The sequence below is a fragment of the Megalops cyprinoides genome, chromosome 14, assembly GCF_013368585.1.
Source record: "Megalops cyprinoides isolate fMegCyp1 chromosome 14, fMegCyp1.pri, whole genome shotgun sequence".
Lineage (NCBI taxonomy): Eukaryota > Metazoa > Chordata > Actinopteri > Elopiformes > Megalopidae > Megalops > Megalops cyprinoides.
The window spans coordinates 6,666,163-6,689,596 of NC_050596.1; the positions used below are offsets into that span (position 1 = coordinate 6,666,163).

Below are 23,434 nucleotides of genomic sequence, written 5' to 3' on the forward strand. Positions count from 1 at the left end.
CCCAATCCCCCCTACTGACCCACAGCACAGCTTTAGGTGAGTTTAGGGGCAGCAGTTTGCATGGTGTTGCATAATGGTAAGGAACTGTTTTGAGGAGCTGGTCCTTAACTCACAATTGCCTCAGTAAATTTACAGCTGTATAAACGGATAAAATTGTAATCTATATAAGTCACTCTGGTTAAGAGTGTCTGCTAAATGACAATGAAATTGTAATGTGAATGCCTAAAAAGTGTTAAAAATCTCAGGCTGTAAATCACCCTGTGAGAGGGTGATATATGCAAAGGAAATTATTTTCAGTAATCATCAGCCCTGAAAGAGCCTTCAGTGCACTTAGTGACAGTTTCCCCTTTTAAACATCAGTGCAAAGAAAGCGCACAGTGGACGGTAGCAAGGTGCACCGAAGCGATATCCACAGCGGTGAAAGGTTTGCTGGTAACCCGAGGCCCCCAGCCGTGATCATTACTGCGTCTTTTCTTCCCTCTCGCAGAGGACTGTGCCGACTGCTTTGGCGGTCAGAAGAAGGATGAGCCCAACGACAAGGAGAAAAAGGAGGAGGAGGAGGTGTCGACGTCCGTTCACCACTCCATCATTGAGACGTGGGACTGGGGGCAGCAGCCAGGTGGGTCTGTGGGGGTCGGCAGGGTGTCTGCGGGCGCAGGACGTCCCAGCCCAGGTCTCCGGGAACCTGGGGAACATAAGGTTTAAAGAGTGGCTGTAGGTATGAGGGGGCTCCTCCATTCACTGTCCTGAATGCCAGCACCAAGGTTTTGAACTTGATGCGAGTGATAACAGGAAGTTAATGAAGTGAGGTGGAGAGGTGAGTAACTTGACTACTTTTAGGAAGATTGTAGACAAGTTGTGCAGCTTGATTGCACAGATGGGGCGGAAGGGAAAGAGGGAGTAACAGTAGTCCAGGCATGAGAGGACCAGGGCCTGAACTAGGAGCTGGGTTGAATACGTACTGAGGCGGATCCTTCCAGTGGTCAGTGACGTGACCAAAAAGGTCTTTTTCTGAGAGCGTGTGTCAGTTGGGCGTGAGAATTGTCTTTTCCCTCCACCTGCCCAATGTGATAAGAAAAATCGATAAAACGTTTGTTTTATATTGAACGACTCACACTCATTTTAACGAACTCTGCTTCACCCAAAAAGCGAAACACCCTTTAATGCCTTTAAAATGAAAGCTGTTTTTACTCCACCACAATGTCGTCCGAATGTTATGCTAAAACGAAAGGTTGAAAATAGCCCCGTTTTCTAAACCCATAAACGAGTGCCCGGTGACAGGCTGGGGTCAGAGTAAAATCGGTCAGGCCTGTATTTTTTTTTCCCCCATGAAAGCCTGTCTGCACCTTGTCCGGTTCAGGGAAAGCTAAACCGGCTTGGGTACAGCTAAGTTTTGTCATCTAAAAATTGCAACTGCTGTTAGCACTGGCTATGTTTTCCCATGCAGAACATTGGCTAAAAATAACCTCACAGAATTCCGGTAGTCTTGGGTTTAAGAACCTGATCTGACAGAAATAACATGTTGGGAAGGCAGCACTGTGTGCAGTATATGTGGTGCGTGCATGCACGTTTCTTCATGTAAGGTGTGCTTAGATGGCGATGGCAGTCTTATGCTGTCAGAAGGCTGTGTTTATTTTCCAGTTTTGCCTGTTGTCCTCCGCTTAGATTTCTCTTACAAAGTTTTCATGCATTTCTCTGTCTTGAAACATGAGAATTTCCACAAAGCTTGTTGAAGGGGTGCATTTGCTTTGCCCATTTTGAATGTTATTAAACGTGTCTTGTGGTTTGCAGAATAGCTAGGATTGCTAGATCCCTTACAGATGGCCAGAGTAGTTGTCCCGTGCAAGGGGCGCGCGTTCTCCGGCACGCTGTCGGACGGGTTTGCCATCTCGTTATCCCGTTAGGTCCTCTCCAGCCCCTCCGGGCACTCTTGCAGGTCCCCTGCTGGCACGTGGGCCGTTGGCAGCTTGAGTCTCTGTGCAGTCTGTCAGCGGGAGGGCTATTTTTAACCCCCGCCCCGCCGTGGCCCTGGAGATCCCCCAGCGCTGACGGGAGCAGTCACGGGCGCCCTGTTTACAGGCCAGCTCGGGCGTGGCCGCGCCGTTGCCACTGGAGATAAGCGGAGCGGCGGGTCACAGTTTCGCTCGCGCGAAGGGTGCGCCACCCAGTACAGCGAGACGGGGCGAGGGACGTAGGGAGCGAAGTCAGCCTGGGTCGCCTGCACTGTTCTGAGTACAGCTGCATCCCACGGGTAGAAACTCGCAGGCGTCTGCTTGCTTGTTTGTTGACTTTAATCCAAAGGGCAAAATACGTTGTGCAAGTGGTTGCTGCAAAGAACAATTTTTTAAGGGTCAGGGGAAGCAAGCTGCAACAGTGGACAAGTATGATTACCTACATCTCCATTTCATGAGAACTGTGAGAGTTTGAGATCACTTGGCCTCTGAGAATGGAAGCGATGCTTAAGGTCTAGTTCCTCTGTACTCGGCTGCCAGAGATCTATAACTTCTTACATTCACCCAATCAATAACTCAGCGGACAGAACATTTCCTGTTCCACACACCCCAGTACTAAAAAATGAATGAAGAACGACCAATCAATCACCTCGACTACGTGACTCGGGAAAGGTAGCATGAAGCGAAGAAAAAAATTTATGGGTGTCAATTAAGAGTGGATTGAACATCGTCGGTGCAGCTACTAGGTAGCAAGCGGTGAGCGAGGTTCAGAAGCAAGAAAGGAGTAACACTGGTCATCAATTATGTATGACGATGACGTATTTCATTTGAGAATTGAATTAGTCTGACTTGACTCCATAATACTGTAATGCCTTCAATTGATTTCTTAATGTGTACTGATTATGCGTGACTTTCTCCTGTATGTGACCTTAAAGTGTTGCAGACTAGTTCTTCTGTGGCTGTTAAGACCATTCAGTACGCAACAGCTGTACCCTTTTCAACTTGCGTAGTTGACATTTCAGGTTTAAATATGGATGAAAAGTAATGCCCATATCATATATGTGGGTGTCAGAATCTGGACCAGTCTCCTGCGTTGTGCATACTTTTTATTGCATTTAATACACCGCCAAATATCCCTTTGCTTCTGATCGTGGTGACGCACTTGGGTTGAAGGGGTGGCCAAAGTGCTTCTCGCAAGACGTCACAACTGTATGAAGTAGTCATCTGTTTATTTTCTGGTAGCTTCTACGTTAGCTTAGAGCGGTTGTCTTCCCCCTCTGTGTCCTCTCTCCTGGCAGTAAATCGGTATGTTCTGACAGTGGTCCTCCTTTCCCTGTGCCCTTTCCCTTGGGAATAACCGTTGTGGTCTGAGCGTGTTCCCTCTGAGAGTAATCGGTGCTGTCTGTGGGTCGGTGTTCCCCTGCGCCGCAGACGACGGCGAGCTGAAGGAGTGCCTGATGGTGCTGGTGGAGGACCAGCAGAAGCTGGCCGTGCAGACGGCCAGGAGCACGCTGTCGGCCATGCGGCTGCGGCAGCGCCTGGTCATCCTGGAGCGCTACCTCATCTCGCTCAGCCACAGCATGATGGAGGAGAAGTACAAGGTGCGCTGGAAGAGCCCGCCCAGCCCGCCGCTGCCCGCCTCCGACAACAAGAGGTAGGGCCGCCCGTCGCCGCCCAAGCGCGTCAGCCGATTGGCTGGGAGCAGGGTCGAAAGTGTGGGTTTATGTAGACTGAATGTTGTGCTGGCTCACGGTTTTGCCTGGTGTTTTCATACTGTTGTTCTCCTGTATCCTGTTTTTTTAATGTACTTTATTTTTTTTTATAATACCTGTTAATGTTTGACCTGTCTTGAGCTTTCAGGTTAAATTTTCGGTTGCCTCTTGTTTGGAGTGGCGGTGCTGTTGTGATGATTGATGTGGAGTGTAACAGCAGGGGGGGCGGGGTGTGTTTCCGTTGCAGTCCCCGTCCAGCAGGGAAGGGGGTGGAGGGCCTGGCGAGAGTGGGCTCCAGGGCGGCGCTGTCCTTCGCCTTCGCCTTTCTGCGCAGGGCGTGGAGGTCAGGTGAGCATCTCCCAGCACCCTCCTCTGCTGACAAGGCACCGTCACAGAGACCTTATACATGGAGCAGATATCCAGCACCGTGTGCTTCACACTGGAAGGCTGTTGTTGAATCTGCGTGCGTTCTGATTCGCTGTGAACATTCCTGAGGGGGTGTGGCCTAAAATAGCACACCCACGGCTGGCATAACAATGAAGACAGCACTGGAATCTCATTTCCAACCAGAACTTTCTAAACAAGGAAGAACAGAGGACAGGCGGAAGGAATGCAGGAGCCAAATATCTGGTCACGATATAGAATATCTGTGGCACCGACATCCTCAAAGCTCGCATAAGAAGTCAGTTCACAGCAGTGAAACGGGAGGGCTTTCTCTTGTTTCAGATAGATGAATGGTTTCAGCGCTGGGGTTCGATTTCAGGACCTTTGATAGCGGAGCAGCCTCTGCCCAGACCTTCTGACTCTGTGCCTTTGTGCTAAAAGGAGCGTCGGGCTGGCGCGTCGCTCGGATGCGGAACAGAGACGCGCTGCTCGTCTGTCAGCGAGACCCGCACCGCTATTCATAAATTGTTTCCAAACGCACTAAGGTCAATGGCGTGCATGTCCGCAAAGGGTTACGTAAGAGGGCTGCATTTCGCAATCCCCCCTCTGTAGCTGTGGGGCGAGTGCGCGGATCGCCCGGCCCCGGGCCCATCATGCATCGCAGGCTGTCTGTAGGAGTGCCAGGAGTTATGATCAGTTATGAAACGGCTCTCCAAGAGGAAACATTTTGCACTCTTCTGTCACATGCGTGCGTCATGTGTTTCCCTTGAGAACGAATGGCTGTATTTACACACACCTATAGATAGGTTCTTTTTTTTTCTGTGTTTATTTACATGCATATATATGCGTATAGGAATGTCTCTGTGGGATATGTGTGTCTGTCACTATATCTGTGTGTGTGTGTGTGTATATATACATATATAAATATTAGAGAGAGAGACAGAGGAGGGTGTGAATAATGTATACAATTTCCTTTATAAAGCACATGCACTCATATTTATGGATTCATAACCACCAAATACATTTGTGCATTGTTACAAGTGGTCTCCTGTCTGGTGTGGCAGTCTCTCTCATGTTGTGAGGACTCTGGGCCAACTTGCTGGCTGGGTCCACTCGTGAGAGCGGGTGGAAGGGCCTGCTCAGTGCTGAGCGTGGTCCTCTGGGAACGGGCGGGAACAGTGCGTCCGGCGCTCTTTACATGTCTGTGTGCGGTAACGCGATCTGCCGGCCGGGCTCCGAGTTAAAGCCACCCCACCCCCACCCCCGTCTCTAACAGAGCCGAGCCCTGCTACAGTGGAGAGGAATGGGGAGAGACAGAGAGCGAAAGACAGACAGACAGACAGAGAAATGTGCTGCACCTCAAATAGTACATTGAGATGTATATATTAATCATAATAATTAATGAATTAGTAATTGATCAAGTTATAGTTTACTGTTGGATGTAGGGCTGATTATTGTTATCAAGTTAACCTGTATGTATGTGTTTTCTTTTGATTCATATGGTTACATTTGATGAATTGCTGTATTGTTAACCTTGTTGCTTTGGCAACACAGTGATTGTCTGTCCTGCCAGTGAAGTGCCTTAAAATTGAAGTTGAACAGACAGAAAGACAGAGACAGAGCTGGCAGAACCTGAATCGCACTATTGCAAAGTCACGGTTGCTCAACTGTGTTGACTGCGTTTTGGGACCTTGTTAATGTGTGCCGTTCGCCCCGGTGTCTCCTGGGATAAGGTGAGGACGCGGACCTGTGCAGCGAGCTCCTGCAGGAGTCCCTGGACGCCCTGCGTGCCCTCCCAGAAGCCTCTCTGTTCGACGAGGGAACGGTGTCCTCCGTCTGGCTGGAGGTGGTGGAGAGAGCCACGAAGTTCCTTACGTGAGTCGCCCCCCCCAAGAGCTGGTCTGTGCTGGGAGTGCGACACTGAAATTTACACAGCCAAACAGTTAACGCAGTGATTTGTTTTTGCTGTATGGGTGCAAATATCAATTATTAACCATTTTGTCTGACTGGAAAAAAGTAGGTTTGGAAAGGGTTGTGTCCATCTGTCACTCTCGAGTAACTCACTCACAGATTGACGGAGTGGGTGGGTCCCTTGGCAGCGAAGGGCAATACTGTTTTACCGCCACATGGTGAAAAGTCCATCAGCGCGTCACAGCCCCTGAACGGTGCCTAAGCAGTCGTGTTTTTAATGGGACTGATTTAAAGTGTGTTTGTTTCCTGTGGTGTGTAGAGATGTCCATGGGAGCGCGAGCGCCAAAGGCCCCAGCAACATTCCACTGCAGGACCAGCACCTGGCCCTGGCTATCCTCCTGGAGCTGGCTGTACAGAGGGGCACGCTCAGGTGGGGCTCCCGTATGAGCACGCTCACACTGACCGTAATGACCGCGCTCACACTGACCGTAATGAACGCGCTCACACTGACCGTAATGAACGCGCTCACACTGACCGTAATGAACGCGCTCACACTGACCGTAATGAACGCGCTCACACTGACCGTAATGAACGCTCTCACACTGACCGTAATGACCGCACTCACAGTGACCGTAATGACCGCACTCACACTGACCGTAATGACCGCACTCACATTGACTGTAATGAACGCGCTCACACTGACCGTAACGACCGCGCTCACACTGACCGTAACGACCGCGCTCACACTGACCGTAACAACCGCGCTCACACTGACCGTAATGACCGCGCTCACACTGACCGTAATGACCGCGCTCACACTGACCGTAATGACCGCGCTCACACTGACCGTAATGACCGCGCTCACACTGACCGTAATGACCGCACTCACAGTGACCGTAATGACCGCACTCACATTGACTGTGACCTGTGACCTGATAGCTCACACTGACCATGACTCAGATACCCCACGCTGACGTTAGCTGTGTGGGTTAGCTGTGTGTCTCTCAGTCATATACCTGTCCCATATAGGGTTAACCCTTCGTGTGTGTGTGTGTGTCACACTCAGCTCCTCCTGTATGGCGGGATTAACCCTTTGCGTGCGTGTGTCTCTCAGTCAGCTCTTGTCGGCCGTGCTGCTGCTGCTGCGTCTGTGGGACAGTGGCACGCGAGAGATGGACAACGAGCGCTCGGCCCAGGGCACCAGCGCCCCCCTCCTGCCTCTGCTGCAGCGCTTCCACAACATCCATGCCAGCAAAGACCTGCCCAGCGCCGAGGAGGAGGCCGAGGTGAGCCGCGACCGCGACCGCTCCCCTGCCCGGGAGACGACCGCTGCCCGCCGCAGAGCCCATTGCATGTGGAGGAACAGCAGTCAGATTAAGACGCACTGGCTCTGCGCGTGGGTGGGAGTGCGTTGATAGTCGCACCCTGAATGCATTACGGACTTTATGGTTCTGTCCCTTCCTGTGTTTAAACCACGCCGCCTGCGTGTTCAGTGCTGTGGAGGGCGTGACTGATGCGTTTATGGTTCTGACTGTGAAGAGCTGTACAGGCTGCAGAAATTGCAGCACTGTGACTGTAAGCTGTGTGCGCCGGCTTTACCTCCAGGTGCTCACCGCCCCCCTGAGCCCCAACGAGAGCCTCTTGCGCTACCTGACCCTGCCCCAGGACAACGACCTGGCCATCGACCTGCGGCAGACCGCCGTGGTCATCATGGCGCACCTGGACCGCCTGGCCGCCCCCTGCAGCCCCCCGCAGTGCAGCTCGCCCACCTCAAGCAAGGTACCAAACAACGGAGCACACTCCCCTTCCCGTTCGGCTGAGCGCAACACAAACGCTTCATTCATGCGCTTTCACAACAACAGCAATATATCCACGTCTATTTAAGAAGACAGGCAAGACAAACAAATGCTGTTCATTGTTGTTCTTCTTTCTTTAATCACCCAGTTAATCAATATAGTATTTAAGGTTGCAGAGAACTCAGAAAGGACTCCTTTTTGGTAGTGTGAAGAGTCAGTTTCTTGTTGCTGGTTTTTGTCGCTGTTGCTGGTTGTTGGTGGCTGTCGCTGGTTTTTGTTGCTGTTGCTGGTCGCTGGTTTTTGCTGCTGCTGTTGTTGGTTGCTGTTGCTGGTTTTTGTTTCTGGTTGCTGGTTGTTGCTGCTGTTAATGGTTGCCGGCAGTGTTGCCGGTTGCCGTTGCTGGTGCTCACCCTGTTCTCTCCCCTTGTGCTTACGTGCTGCTGGAGGACCACGGCAACGTGCAGGTAATTGAGCAGGTCTCGTTGCCTCTCTTCCTCCGGACGCGGCCGCAGCTGGTTCCCGCCGGCCGCCGGCCGCCTCCCTGCTGCCCTCAGGGCAATTCCCGTTAAAAATACATTCAGAGCGTTACGGGAGTGCAGAGGGCAGAGGAGGAGGGGCGTGGCCGTCTGAATGCATGAGCGTTTTTAATAGATCACCAGCCTTCCTGAGGAACGCTCTCAGTGGGCTCCCCAACCCACTCAGCCACTGTTAACGAAGAGGAAACAGTGCACTCACACAAGCAACGAGTGGAGGGTGTCCTCCTAATATTCATACATTCTTTTTGACTTCTTTTCCATTCTGAGTGGATATTTACACCTGTCCTTTCCTGTAGGATACAAACCCTCCCTCTCCTAAAAGTACGAACGCTCTTTGTGTTTGTTGCGCATTGATTCATCAGACTTAAATGAAACACTTCCCAGCGTGTCTGGTCTCTGTTATGGTCCCGAGTCGAAAATGTAGTCATTGTAATGAACGAAGATTGAAGCGCTGTCGGGAAGAGCTCCGTTTTGATAAGATAGTGGTGTTTGTGATGCACAGTAAACCTTTTCTTGGCCTCGTGCCCAGATGCAAACACTCCTTTCATCAAGTAAAAGAGAACTGAACTCACTCATAAACACACTGCTATTTAGAGTTGTCAGCCCACCCCTATAAATAGCCCCACCTAGTAGGATTAGTCCGGTCGATGATTTGGAGCATTTTTCCCCACAGTGCATTGTAGTGTAAAAGGTTGTGGTGTGTGTTTGGTAGCAGCAGTGTGGAGTAATGATCAGGCCGTTATTATCCCCAGCGGTCTGACTTGGTTGATGGTTATGTTACTTCAAAATAATATTTTTTGTGACTAGCTCTCGTAAGATCCCTTTTGTCTCAATTAAAATGTTAAACAATGCAGAAAACTCTCACTAGTAAATATTACCAGTTTATAGCTCTGTTAACATGTAATCTTCACAGTTATAAGTGATATGTGTTGAATGTGTGAATTATCTTAATTTTTGCCACAGTTAGTAAAACATGTTCAAATGTTAGCACTTTCAGTGTTAGCGCTGCTGTTCCAGAGAAAGCGTGTTGTCACGGCAACGTGTTGACATGACGTCCTCTCCTCCGTCCCAGGGCACCCTGCAGGAGGTGATTGGCTGGGGCCTGCTGGGCTGGAAGCTCCACGCCAATGTGAACGGGCCGGTGCAGTGCAAGGCCCTGTCCAGCCTGGGGGTCACCCAGATCGTCTGCTCTGAGAAGGGCTTCCTCATCCTGTCCCGCAGTGGCGCCGTCTACACGCAGAACTACAAGAGCACCACCCTGGTGAGAGTCCGTGACACGCCGACCGCACCGCTAACCGCCCACACGTCGCTTAAATACAGCAGAGGGTCCCACCTGAAGCACGTCAATCCAGCTGTGAGAACTGCCAGACAGAAAGCAGGTCCCCTCAGAAACATATTTTCCCCTCAATGCATTTCTCACCCAAACTGTATGTAAACTACCTCTGTTTCTTTGAATGAATATCTTAAATCTGCTCATCTGCCATTAAAAAAGTAATGGGTTGAAAATACCAGAAAATAGGTCACATCTAAGTCAGCTTGTATACATATTTTAAAGAAAAACTTCTGATTTGCCCAAAATATGGGGTGACAGATGTGATGAATAAGCAACGTAGAACCATGAAGTGTCAAAAATAATTTCGTTCATTTTGTTGTCAGGGACATATATTTGTTTAAATCAACATATTCAGTTTCACCCCTAGGTTTAAAAAAATGTAAACATTCTTAAAAAAATCTGATACACAGGGTTGGTTTTCATTTCCCTTCAAATCCACAGAGCAGGGGGTTAATATGCGGTTCCCCTTCTTACTGGATGGGTGTGTATGTTGTCCTTTAGGCTCCTCTGCTGGTGCAGGCCCTCTCCTCCAGGAAGATAGTGAAGATAGCAGCACATCCAGACGGGCAGCACTACCTGGCTCTGTCAGCCAATGGGGAGGTGTTCTCCTGGGGCTGCGGGGACGGCGGTCGCCTTGGACACGGGGACACTACGTGGGTGCTCAGCGCGCACTTCACGCAAGCTGATAATTTCTAAACTGATGACTCCTGAAAGATCAAATCATTTATCCATTCCAATCGCCTGAATTATAAGAGCAAACTCTGTACACCTCCGGTGCTCCATATCCATATGGATGGATACCAGAAAACTGAACCATATTTATTAGTCTGTACAACTGTGATCCTATTGGTTGCTAAAGATGTGTAACATAGATGGGCCCCAGCCCCCAGTGTGACACGGTGTCTTTTCGGTGCCCTGCCCCGGGAGAAACGCGGCGGTTGATCGGGCTCTGCTGTCCCCCGGTGCAGGTACCTGGAGGAGCCCACCATGATCACGGCCTTCTCGGGGAAGCCGCACGGGAAGCACGTGGTGCACATCGCCTGCGGGAGCACCTACAGCGCCGCCATCACCGCCGACGGGGAGCTGTACACCTGGGGCCGCGGCAACTACGGCCGGCTCGGTCACGGTAACGCGCTCAGTTAGCCACGTGCCTCTTCAGGCGGGGTCAGGTGTAGACTGGATGAGTATTGTGTGGAGTGGAATGGGTGGAGGGGAGGTGAAGAGCGGATGTAGAATGAGTGCAGCTGAGCTGGATGATCTAAGCGCTGATGGTGTTTTTCCCCCCTCCTCCCGTGTGCAGGCTCCAGCGAGGACCAGACCACGCCCATGCTGGTGACGGCGCTGAAGGGACTGAAGGTGCTGGACGTGGCGTGTGGCAGCGGAGACGCGCAGACGCTGGCCGTGACGGAGAACGGTGAGAGCAGCGGCGGGTCAGAGGCTCCCCATTGGCTCAGTCGGTTAAGCCGCGTGATCTGAACATAAGCCGAGTCCCACAGCCCAGTCATGGCTAATTCGAGCCTGGACTGTGCCTTTAGCAGATAATGACTGGAAGTCTGAAGTAACAGGATATTATTAGCTCTGTTCCGGTGGGGTTGGGTGGGCTTTCATCAGCCAGAGTCCCATGTCACACTGTTCTTTGGCACTAGTGACTCGTCAGGTGCCTATTGCTCAACAGATACAAGCAAGAGATCACCAATCCTGCAATAGCTGTTTGCTCTCCTGTGGTGCATTGTGGGACTTGTAGTGCAAAAAACAGCATTGCCTGCAGGCTTGGTATACCAGTGCTGATTCCACAGTTGGGGTGGAAAAAGGGGAAAACAGAAAGCAGAGCTGGGGTGGGTGGACTCACGTTGGTGCTCCTGCCGCCCCCCCCTGCAGGCCAGGTGTGGTCGTGGGGCGACGGCGACTACGGCAAGCTGGGCCGGGGGGGCAGCGACGGCTGCAAGACGCCCAAGCTGGTGGAGAAGCTGCAGGACCTGGACATCGTCAAGGTGTGCTGCGGCAGCCAGTTCTCCGTGGCGCTGACCAAAGACGGACAGGTGTACACCTGGGGCAAAGGTGACAACCAGCGCCTGGGCCACGGCACGGACGAGCACGTCCGCTACCCCAAGCTGCTGGACAGTTTACAAGGTGAGCGGAGCCGGCCTGCACGCTCCGATCCTGACGCATTTACCACCGTACAGATATCCACCTGACGCTAAGAGCGGGTATAAAAGTACAGTGTGCTGCAGCGTGGTGTAGTGGTAAGGAGCACAGCTCATTACGGAAAGATTGCTGGCTTGAATTCCTGCAGGGGCACTGCTGCTGTACCCTGGGGCCAGGTACTTAACAACTGTCTCAGTAAATATCCAGCTGTATAAATTGATAAAATTGTAGTCTGTGTAAGGTGCTCTGGATGACGATAATGTTATGTAATGTGCAAGGAAGCAATGAATTACACAGAAAGCGTTCAGTTTAGATTTAGACAACAAGAATCTGCTGATAGCTGTTAGAGGTATTGCTGCTTTAAAGTGTAGTTGTTGTGGCTAAAATTGGCTCGCTTTTGCCTGTTGTAAACAGGAAAGAAGGTGGTGGACATCGCCGTGGGCTCCACCCACTGCCTCGCCCTCACAGACGAGGGGGAGGTGCACAGCTGGGGCAGCAACGACAAGCTCCAGCACTTCGACACGCTCTTCTCCAACAAGAAGCAGCCCAAAGCTCTGCCGGGCCTCAACTCCAAGCACATCGTGGGCATAGCCTGTGGGCCCGGCCAGGTGCGTGTGCCCGGGGGGTCCGGCGTGCGTTTTATTAATGGAGTTTGTCAGCGAAAAGCCGCAGTGGAGGGAACCGCTGCGCTCCAGCGGGGTTTGGAGGAAATGGCACTGGGGTCAAAACACTCCAGAACATCTGTGTAACTGTTGTGCCACACACAGCATGGTCTGGCCCATTGTCCCCCCGGTCTCTCCTGTCCCCCTCGTCTCTTCTCTCTCTCCTGTCTCTCCTGTCTCTCCTGTCCCTCCTGTCCCCCCGGTCTCTCCTTTCTCTCCTGTCCCCCCGGTCTCTCCTGTCTCTTCTGTCTCTCCTGTCCCCCCGGTCTCTCCTGTCTCTCCTGTCCCCCTCCCCCCCCCCCCGCTTCTCTCCTGTCTCTCTTGTTCCCTGTCCCCCCAGTCTCTCCTGTCCCCCCTGTCTCTCCTGTCTCTCCTGTTTGTCTCTCCTGTCCCCCCGGTCTCTCATGTCTCTCCTGTCCCCCCGTCTCTCCTGTCCCCCTTGTTCCCTGTCTCTCCTGTCCCCCCTGTCTCTCCTGGCTCTCCTGTTCCCTGTCTCTCCTGTCCCCCCTGTCTCTCCTGTTTGTCTCTCCTGTCCCCCCGGTCTCTCATGTCTCTCCTGTTCCCTGTCTCTCCTGTCCCCCCCGTCTCTCCTGTCCCCCTTGTTCCCTGTCTCTCCTGTCCCCCCTGTCTCTCCTGTCTCTCCTGTCTCTCCTGTTCCCTGTCTCTCCTGTCCCCCCTGTCTCTCCTGTCTTTCCTGTTCCCTGTCTCTCCTGTCCCCCCTGTCCCCCCTGTCCCCCCTGTCTCTCCTGTTTCTCCTGTTCCCCCTGGTCTCTCCTGTCTCTCCTGTCCCCCCAGTCTCTCCTGTCCCCCCTGTCTCTCCTGTCTCTCCTGTCCCCCCGTCTCTCCTGTCCCCCCGTCTCTCCTGTCCCCCCAGTCTCTCCTGTCCCCCGGTCTCTCCTGTCCCCCCTGTCTCTCCTGTCTCTCCTGTCTCTCCTGTCCCCCCGTCTCTCCTGTCCCCCCGGTCTCTCCTGTCCCCCCGGTCTCTCCTGTCTCTCCTGTCCCCCCGGTCTCTCCTGTCCCCCCCCGTCTCTCCTGTCCCCCCCGTCTCTCCTGTCCCCCCCGTCTCTCCTGTCCCCCCGGTCTCTCCTGTCCCCTGTCTCCTGTCCCCGCTCTAACGCGCAGCGCTGTCTTTGCGCCCGCAGAACTTCGCCTGGTCGTCGTGCTCGGAGTGGTCGGTCGGGCAGCGCGTGCCCTTCGTGGTGGACGTGTGCCCCATGACCTTCGAGCAGCTGGACCTGCTCCTGCGACAGGTCAGCGAGGGCATGGACGGCAGCTCCGACTGGCCGCCCCCGCAGGAGAAGGAGTGCATGGTGGTGGCCACGCTCAACCTGCTGCGGCTTCAGGTGAGAGAGTCCGCCCCTCGCGCTGTCAGCAGCTCCGCATACTGACTAACTGTTCAACAGATAATCTGAGTGAAATGCAGGGGTTCACTCATTCTATATAATATAGTCCGCATTCAGCAAATAAGAACGTTACAGTTACAGTTATACTGCTGACCTTCAGTTATTTCATTCATAACAACTCTGTGCCTGTACTGCCCCATTTTGCAGCAAAGGAGTTTGATGAACATACTGCATATCTGCGTTTTGACGTTCTGAAGTTTGAGTCCCTGGGCTGCTGCGGTTTATTTGGCGCGTTGAGCACAGGTGTTTGTTTCCTATGTTTGAGTGTGTGTGGTGCGCTGTGCCGCAGCTCCACGCCGCCATCAGTAACCAGGTGGACCCGGAGGAGCTGGGGCTGGGCCTGGGCAGCGTGCTGCTCAACAGCCTGAAGCAGGCGGTGGTGACGCTGGCCAGCAACGCCGGCGTGCTCAACACCGTGCAGTCGGCCGCCCAGGCCGTCCTGCAGAGCGGCTGGTCGGTGCTGCTGCCCACGGCGGAGGAGAGGGCCCGGGCGCTGTCCTCCCTCCTGCCCAGCGCAGGTAAGAGAACCGAAGTGCTGTCCCAGTGTCCTCTGTGCTACCTAGCGGTTAGGCACCAGGAACCAGGCTACTGTCCTCTCTACTGCATAGGGGAGGGTAATAGAGCCAGGCTACTGTCCTCTCTACTGCATAGGGGAAGGTAATAGAGCCAGGCTACTGTCCTCTCTACTGCATAGGGGAAGGTAATAGAGCCAGGCTACTGTCCTCTCTACTACATAGGGGAAGGTAATAGAGCCAGGCTACTGTCCTCAGTGCTGTCCAGCAGGTGTAAGGGGATGTAAAGCCCTTTTATGTCACAGGCAAGCATGCATTCTCATGACTCTCTCTGGCATAACTTCCACCATGTAGCAGTAGGAGATAGAGGAGGAGGAAGGGTGAGGATACCTTAGGTAATATTATTTTAAAGTGTTTATCCTGTCAAATATGGCGGTTGCTCATTGATGTTTTACTCCACTGTGACGCTGTGAGAAAACAGGCTTTAAGTGAGAGCCAGGGCTCGGCATCGGTGCCGGAGCACGATCAAAGGCATCTGCCGTGACTGATCTAAAAGATTACATCTGCTACCATGGAGGCGGGAGTGATCTGACTGCTGCCCGTGCCAAACTCGCACGCCTGATAGGGGAACACGAGGGCTCTTTTATGTTTCTTCGTTTCCTTTCTCCGCCCGTGTGGCCCTGGCTCCGACAGTTAGAGCTGGATCATTGGCATCATCTTTTTGGGCTTTATAATCATTGCCATTATTTCTTGCCTCTTGCATTACCTGTGATGTGTCAGGGTATCTGTAGTTACATAGAGAACTGCAGGAGTAGCAGTAGGAGCTATAGTATGGAGAACAGGGGCATTAATAACAGCAGGAGCTGTAGTACAGGTAGCAGTATCAGGAGTTAGAGCTATATGCTGTGAGCTGTATGCTGTGTGACGCACATCTCTCTGTCTCCTCTCAGTGTCTGGGAATGAGATGAGCGTGAGTCCCGGTCGGCGATTCATGATCGACCTTCTGGTGAGCAGCCTCATGGCGGACGGCGGTCTGGAGTCGGCGCTGAACGCTGCCATCACGGCCGAGATACAGGTCAGCGAGCTTCGCTCCTGAGACTCGCCAGCTTTTCATGCGTCTGCCCTGCGCCTAGCGCCACAGTCCACACCTGATTTCTGGCACAAACTACACGTGATTGGTTGTTGAGTATCTGCTCCCTGTGCGTGATTGGCTGGTGATCATAATTCACTGTGAGCGATTGGTTGTTGGGTGTGTGCACTCTGTGGACGATCGGCTGTTGGGTGTGAAAGATTGTTTGTTTGGAGCGGGCCCTGAACACTCCCGCCACAGCAGAGATGCAGGTCAGTGTTTCTAATTCATGAGTGCTGGCAGCTTTGCCTGCCTCTCGCTGATGTTTAATTCATGGTCTCACTCCACTCACTTGGCTTTTTGGTACGAATTGCGGCCCATCCACTGTCAGCTTTCAAAATGATTTGCTTTTCTCCAGAGAGAGGGGAAAAAATAGATCTCTTTTCCGGGTTTTGGAAATAGGTGTGGAACATGTGTTGGATTCATTCTGCCACATTGAAAGGGAGGGGGCGGAGTCTAGTAGGGCCAACATTACCCCCTTGGTGATTATTCCTTTGTTACCCCTCGATATTTCAGGACATTGAAGCCAAGAAGGAGGCCCAGAAAGAGAAGGAGATCGACGAGCAGGAGGCCAACGCTTCCACGCTGCACCGGAGCAGAACTCCGCTGGACAAGGACCTGATCAACACGGGGATCTATGAGTCCGCAGGGAAACAGAGCCTGCCACTGGTGCAGCTGGTCCAGCAACTGCTGAGGTAGCACTCCACCAAGGGGTTAACCATACCACCATATGAATGTTAGGTGTGTGTGAGAGAGTGTGTGAGAGAGTGTGTGAGAGAGTGTGTGAGAGAGTGTGTGAGAGAGTGTGTGAGAGAGTGTGTGAGAGAGTGTGTGTGTGTGTGTGTGTGTGTGTGTGTGTGTGTGTGTGTGTGTGTGTGTGTGTGGGGTGTGCTTTAGTGATGTCCTGGACCGGGGACTTGCCCATGGCTTGCAGTGGTCTCTGGCTTTTGTTCCAATCTGAGCACTTTAATCACTTCATTACAGAATTTTGTACATTTCTATACTAAATTCATGCAGGTGATGGATTTTTTTGGGAGATGCATTCACTTAGTTTGAAAAGATCTGAAATGATGTGCTCAACAGCTTAGATGGAACAAACACCCGGAACATCTCTAGCGCTGTAGGAGCAGGGTTACCTACCACTCATCCACAATATCAAATAGAATTGAGTTTCTGTAGTCCTTCAGCAGGAGAAGGAGTCTGAAAACTCCCTGTCTGCAGGAACATCGCCTCGCAGACGATCGCGAGGCTGAAAGATGTGGCCAGGAGGATCTCCAACTGCCTGGACTCGGAGCACGTGGGGAAGGAGCGCTCGGCCTCGCTGGACCTCCTGCTGCGCTTCCAGAGGCTCCTGGTCAGCAAGCTCTACCTGGGCGTCAACGGGCCCGAGGTCGTCAACGGATACAGTGAGTTGCTGCGGCGCCGAATGTGTTACATGGTATTATTGCCATTTACAGACGCTGTTATCCAGAGCGACTGACACAGGTGGCTTTTACATCTCGTCTGTTCATACAGCTGAATATTTACAGAGGCAATTCTAGGTTAAGTACCTTGCCCAAGGGTGCAGCAGCAGTGCCCCAGTGGGGAATGGAAACGGCAATCTTTTGGTTACAAGCCCCCGTTCCTTACTGCTGTGTTACACTACCGCCACTGTTCAAAGTTCAAAGTTTATTGTCATATGCACAGTAAAGAAACAAGTTCCCTGTACAATGAAATTCTTCCTTTGACTTCCACTTTTGAGTGCTGTTAGGAGTAGAACACAGAACAAGAATTTAAGAAAGAAAATATATAAAAAAGGTCAGAGAGTGTAAGGGAAAAAAAAAATAAATAAAGGATATATACATTAAATGTGCAAAAAGGACATCAGTGCAGTGTAGGATGTGCAATGTTGATTCAATGTCAGTTCCATTCCATTGCACAGTTGGTTGCAGTGTGGGTGTTTATGTGTGAATGTATGCATGGGCTAGGCCGGGGAGCTGCAGCATATTCTTACAAACGACTGTTTCAAGCCCGCTTTTGTGCTGAGGAGGACGATAGCGTTACCTCTGATGGAAAGGCTTTTGTCAGTTCAAAGGAGAGGCAGGGTTTCATGGGTAAGGTAGCCCCATGCCCTTGTGTCATCGATCTGGTCAGTCCTGTTCATCTTACAAAAGTCGTCCTGTTAGCACTTGGCGCGAGGGATTCCTCTCCATTCACGCATAATATCAGTCGCGGATCCTCGCTTGTTAGCCTGTCAGCTGTTAGACAGATTGCCAGAAGCGATTAATGGACAGTCACTGCAGTTCACACAGAAACGAGCGGTCGGTGGTGGCGAGCGCGGGTTTCAGAGAGCGTCCTGCAGGCTTAGTGTGTGTGCTAGCCGCAGTGAGGAAGCCGGGATGCAGAGCCTTAGTCAGAGCGCTGTGTGTGTAACGCCCGCAGACCCGGACCTCCTGGGCGTGGGATCCTTACTGAAGAAGTACATCGCCCTGCTGTGCACCCACATCGGGGACATCCTGCCTGTGGCCACCAGCATCGCCTTCGCCAGCCACCGGCACTTCGCCGAGGTCTCTCGCATCATTGAGGGTGATCTCACCGGTAAGAATAAGTCTTAGAATTGTGAAACTACAGTAATACATGTCAGCTTCTATTTTTTAGTATAAGTCCTGAACTAGGTGATCTAAACAACAGAGCAAAAACATTTTAATGCAGATATTGGTGAACTGTGTTGTACTGGATGTAAATTATATATTTGGATACATTTATCAGTATTCAGTATTTGGAAATAATTGCTACTAGGCCCACTGTGTTTACTTGTGTATGAGCATTGTATGATTGATTGTTGAATATGAAATATTCATTATAAACATGAATATAAATATATAAATATGAATATAAGCACTATGACTGGCTGCTGAGTAAGTTTGTTACTTGTGATTGGCTGCTGAATAGCTTCACTGCGTGCGGTTGGCTGCTGAGAGCATTCCTTGATTGTGATTGGCTTTGCGTTTGCTCGCTGCAGGCGTCCTCCTTCCGGAGCTGGTTGTCTCCATCGTGCTGCTCCTCACCATCGACGCCGGCCTCATGCAGGAGACCGGCTCCATCCCCCTGTTAGCCGGGCTACTGGAGCACCTCGACCGCTTCAACCACCTGGCTCCCGGCCACGAGAGGGACGACAACGAGGACCTGGCCTGGCCTGGAATCATGGGTAACCCGCTGGGACACGGGGATTATGGGATGTGGCTTACAGTGATTTACCACCGTGTAGTCGGCATTTTCAGTATTGCCATTGTGTAAGTGGCCGTAAGGCTGAATGCAGATTAAATAAGGTGGCATGGCTGGGGTCTCCTGGAGCTCAGATTTATAATGGCTTCCCAGCTGTAGGGTTCCAGGATTACCCTATGCTAATGTATGATAACTGGCAAAGGGTTACAGCAGGCCGTTGTCTTCGGTCACCCTTTCTTTGGGTCTGCTCTGAGGTGGACTGCCTAGCCTGGTGAAATGGAGCAATTATTATGATGAGGCTGTAATGTTGGGGTGGGGAGCCGCTAGTTTGGGGAGTAACCGGATCCCCTCTGCTTCGGCAGGGTCTTTCTTCACAGGCCAGAGCTCCAGGAACAATGAGGAGGTGTCCCTCATACGCAAGGCCGACCTGGAGAACCACAACAAGGACGGGGGCTTCTGGACCGTCATCGAAGGCAAGGTCTACGACATCAAGGACTTCCAGGCGCAGTCCCTGACTGGAAACAGCATCCTCGGTAGGCCCCTGGAAACCCTGATCTGCAGCAGGCTTCATCTGCAGTGCCAGAGATCTCTAGCTTTTATTCTAGTCTGAACTCTTTAACCACTTTGTTACAGAATTTCACACATTTCGACACTAAATTAACGTAGGCAACTATTTCTGGGGAAATGAGGGGAAATTCATTTAGTGTGAAAATATACGAAACGATGCAATCAAGAGCTCAGATGGAGCAGAAACCAGGAATACCTCTGGCAATGAGCAGAGTTACCTACCGCTGATTACCAGTATTCTGTAGAAGTGAGTTTCTGGAGTCCTCTGTTTGGCAGGAGAGTGATTTTAACACATTAAGTAATAAGTTCGAAACATTTGAATTGCATGCTGTTGCTGATCGTAGTTGTGTTTCCCTGGTTAACATGTGATCTCCGCACATAGCCCAGTTTGCTGGAGAAGATCCAGTCGTTGCCCTTGAGGCCGCGCTGCAGTTCGAGGACACCAGGGAGTCCATGCAGGCGTTCTGTGTTGGCCAATACATGGAGGTACGCCCGGTGACTTCTTTTGTATTTGCATAGGAAGGGTATTGTCCACTTGTCCACTTCTTTGATCTCTTGAAGTGAAAAAGCACTTTTTATATTTGCAAAAGAACTTTATATTCACCAAAGCCATATCATAACCTTTCCGTAACTGTACCATGCCTGCCTGAGCAGATGTGGCTGTGACCTTTGGCTGCATACACATATAAAAGCTACACCTACGTTTTCTCCTTGTGTACAATGTTTCACTGGACCTCAGTTTTCATGTTTGAGATATAGTGCATGTCATGGGTAAGTGGCTATAAATTTACTTCCAATTATAAAGGTGACCCTGTACTTAGTTGGTGATGTATAGATTTTAGACTGTTTCGAGTGGCCTGTAAGGCCCCCCTATTCCTCCTTGTGGTGTGATGTGTCTAAGCCCGCGCCTGTTCTTCTCAGCCCAACCAGGAGACGGTGACCACGCCCGACCTGAGCAGCCTGTCCTCTCCTCTGATCGACACCGAGCGGAACCTGGGCCTGCTGCTGGGCCTGCACGCCTCCTACCTGGCCATGAGCACGCCCCTGTCCCCCATGGAGATCGAGTGCGCCAGTGAGTGCAGTGAGCCGACCACAGCCGTGACTCTACCCAGAGTTCCTCAGTACCGGGCATGCCTGCTGCTGTTGCTGCTATTTGATACCAGTCGACGCTGTGTGGGATGAATGTTTGTCGTCCTTGCAGAGTAGATTAAGTTGTCAGTCTGCTCTTAGCAGTTCATGTATTGATTTTCGTGTTCTCTTTTAACTGGGTTTTATGTGTCATGCTTATTACTACACTAGTTCATGCATAACATTATGATGACATAATTGCAATCTCTTGTAATTATCCGGTGTGTGTCCTTCATAATCCTTACTGCCTGTCACCACATATGGACCTGTGTCCTTTGGCATGCTACGTTAACATTTCAGTTTTTGCAACTGCAAATAAAGGAAATATAAAGAAGCTAATGAGTTTAAACTTGTGCTCCTCTCAGAGTGGCTCCAGTCCTCCATCTTCTCCGGGGGCCTGCAGACCAGCCAGATCCACTACAACTACAATGAGGAGAAGGACGAGGACCACTGTAGCCTGCCAGGCAGCACGGCGCCCGACAAGGCCAGGCTCAACTCCCGCCGGCTCACGCTCAGCGACCACTCGCAGCCCTTCCTGCAGGCCATCGCCGACAACAACATCCAGGACCACACTGTGAAGGTAGCGCCCCCCCCAGGCTGGGCGGACCATCGCAGGGTGGTTACAGGCGGGGGAGGGGTTGGGAATTTCTACCCTCTTTTTTCCCAGTCCAGCTTGGAAAAACATGATGGTGAAACCGCCCCAGACTGGCTAACATTCCAGCAACAGAAGATGTTGCTGGGACAACAGCAGTCTGTTGTGGGACCAGTAGGGTTTTTACCGGGCAATTGGAGCCAATAAATTGGGGTGGTAAACTACTTTTAAAGTGTAATCACGGTCCTAATCAGTAAACATTGTTCCAGAGTTTAATACCCAGATCTTTTATTATACAGAGAACTCTTCCGTGTGTTTATTACCCATCATAAATATGTGAAATTAGTGTTATTTCACATGGGGGGAAGACACAGAATGACAGTGCTGCATACATTAGTCCGTATGGTGAGATGGCAGGGATAGTGTACACATTTCCTCCTGCAGAGAGCTCTACACTGGAGTAGAACTTTATGTGTTTTACAGGGCCCAGCAACGACCGCTTTTAAATGAGAACATAATCCGTTGTGTTATAGATGTAGGTGCACCCTCAGTTCAGGAGCCATGTAAGGAGCAGGTAGTGAAACAGGAGCGCTATGGCCAGGTGTGTGGAGATGGCGGGTATTGTGCTGGGCATGTCGAACTTTTGTCTCCTTGTCACCCCCTCCCCCTCCGCAGGACTTCTTGTGCCAAATCGAGCGCTGCTGTAAGCAGTACCACCTGATCACCCCCATCATCTTCCCCCCCGAGCACCCCGTGGAGGAGGTGGGCCGTCTGCTGCTCTGCTGCCTGCTCAAACACCAGGACCTCGGTAACCTGGCCGCCGCCCGCCCCCCGCCCCCAGGGGATCGTGGGATAGCACCTGCGGTAGCGCACAAACTACAGGAAATTAAAAAAGGGGCTTCAGTTTTAGTGGACTGTTATGGCTGCCATAGTTGAAATTTATGAAAACCTTTATAAATCCCTTTATGAAATGTATAAATTCCTCCTGTGAAAAATTTTGTATGTAAGTAAATTCATTCCAGGTTGTCTGTTTAAATATGTGCAAGCGTTACATAATTCAAAAAGTGCTGTCCAAGCCTTAGGGCTGTCACAGCTGCTGTGTGTTGGCATGGCGATGAAGGAGGCGGGATGATATTCAGTTCCTCAGTGTGATTGGGTCCCGTTGGGTGTCAGTAACCCAGCAGTGCTGACGTGTGAATACTGTGAGCGGCTGCATGTGTGCCCACTTTGCTGGCCCCTCCCACAGGTCACGTCGCCCTCTCACTCATCAAGCAATGTGCCTTGGGCGTGGACCAGGGGAAGCAGAGGTCCCTCCCCAAATCTGTGATCGACGTGTGTCGGATGGTGTACCAGGCCAAGTGCTCGCTGATCAAGGTAGAGTTCTCATCTCCATTCCCTCATTAACAGTCGCTCTCCTGCTTTGGAATCACAAGAGGAATTAAGAGGGCTAAGCCTGAAATGACAGATATGAGAGAGATTAAAAAAAGCCTTTCACAACACATGTATAGTAAGAAAAATACATAATCACCAGTGATCTGAATGGAGGATGTACTGTATGTGCATGGCTTTAAGGTAGAGCCATTTCCACGTAATTCTGTGCCTGGAAGGTGTGACCCAAACTGCATGCTCTGGTAACCCTTTCGTACATGACTTATTTTATGCTATGTAGTGTGCTTGTTACGTTACATGGTTCATTTTATTTTCATTAGTGTTACTAAACTTCTCATAGTTTTCACCGCCGCATTTGCTATACCTTGCGATGTTAAATCACTGTGTCCTCAAAGCTAACGTTGGCTAGAATTTATCCATTCTAGTGTTCTGATCACACTGGTTTGACTGTACACGTGAAAGGGTTAATGTTACATCTTCTCTGGTGCGATCTTTGCGATCGCTTCCTGTGGCCTCTGACCTCTCCCCCACGTCCCGCCCCAGACGCACCAGGAGCAGGGCCGCTCCTATAAGGAGGTGTGCGCGCCCGTGATCGAGCGCCTGCGCTTCCTGTTCAACGAGCTGCGGCCAGCGGTCAGCAACGACCTGTCCATCGTGTCCAAGCTCAAGCTGCTGAGCTCCCAGCCGCGCTGGAAGAGGATCACGCAGAAGCTGATCCGCGACAGCAGGAAGAAGAGGGGTGGGTCCCAGCCGCGGACACGTTGCTCTTACGTTGCTGTTACATTGGCGTTATGTTTCCCGGCTCCATCTTCCCATAAATCTTTGCGTAGTTAAAAAGATTCGGATGAGGAAAGTTACTGTTCCTTTTACTATAGTTTTGATCAATATCACAATATCAGTTCACCTGTGGTACTGTGCTCTACAAATTTAATACTGTACTAGTACAATGCCGTGCTATACCACTATAAAACTCTACTTTTAAAATACTGTGTTATACCTGAATCGATATAGATGTCTATTGTGTGCAAACATAGAGGGGCCTGTTGTCTTCTAGCTTTGATGATGCGCTGTATGCAGAA

General features: G+C 51.3%; 1 protein-coding gene across 1 annotated transcript in view; it reads left to right on the forward strand.

Annotated features, from left to right (window-relative positions):
* herc2 (HECT and RLD domain containing E3 ubiquitin protein ligase 2) overlaps positions 1–23,434 on the forward strand; it is a 72,806-nt gene that overhangs the window by 6,554 nt on the left and 42,818 nt on the right. The window contains exons 4-30 of the mRNA XM_036545373.1: positions 488–619; positions 3,384–3,606; positions 3,912–4,012; positions 5,782–5,923; positions 6,279–6,389; positions 7,074–7,245; positions 7,565–7,738; positions 9,364–9,552; positions 10,126–10,277; positions 10,593–10,750; positions 10,925–11,038; positions 11,503–11,754; positions 12,184–12,377; positions 13,574–13,774; positions 14,124–14,352; positions 15,297–15,421; positions 15,992–16,170; positions 16,697–16,881; positions 17,897–18,052; positions 18,477–18,662; positions 19,042–19,212; positions 19,629–19,732; positions 20,168–20,318; positions 20,740–20,954; positions 21,642–21,774; positions 22,213–22,340; positions 22,899–23,094. Coding sequence (XP_036401266.1) covers positions 488–619; positions 3,384–3,606; positions 3,912–4,012; positions 5,782–5,923; positions 6,279–6,389; positions 7,074–7,245; positions 7,565–7,738; positions 9,364–9,552; positions 10,126–10,277; positions 10,593–10,750; positions 10,925–11,038; positions 11,503–11,754; positions 12,184–12,377; positions 13,574–13,774; positions 14,124–14,352; positions 15,297–15,421; positions 15,992–16,170; positions 16,697–16,881; positions 17,897–18,052; positions 18,477–18,662; positions 19,042–19,212; positions 19,629–19,732; positions 20,168–20,318; positions 20,740–20,954; positions 21,642–21,774; positions 22,213–22,340; positions 22,899–23,094 — 4,473 coding nt within the window. The remainder of the gene's footprint in view (positions 1–487; positions 620–3,383; positions 3,607–3,911; positions 4,013–5,781; positions 5,924–6,278; positions 6,390–7,073; positions 7,246–7,564; positions 7,739–9,363; positions 9,553–10,125; positions 10,278–10,592; positions 10,751–10,924; positions 11,039–11,502; positions 11,755–12,183; positions 12,378–13,573; positions 13,775–14,123; positions 14,353–15,296; positions 15,422–15,991; positions 16,171–16,696; positions 16,882–17,896; positions 18,053–18,476; positions 18,663–19,041; positions 19,213–19,628; positions 19,733–20,167; positions 20,319–20,739; positions 20,955–21,641; positions 21,775–22,212; positions 22,341–22,898; positions 23,095–23,434) is intronic.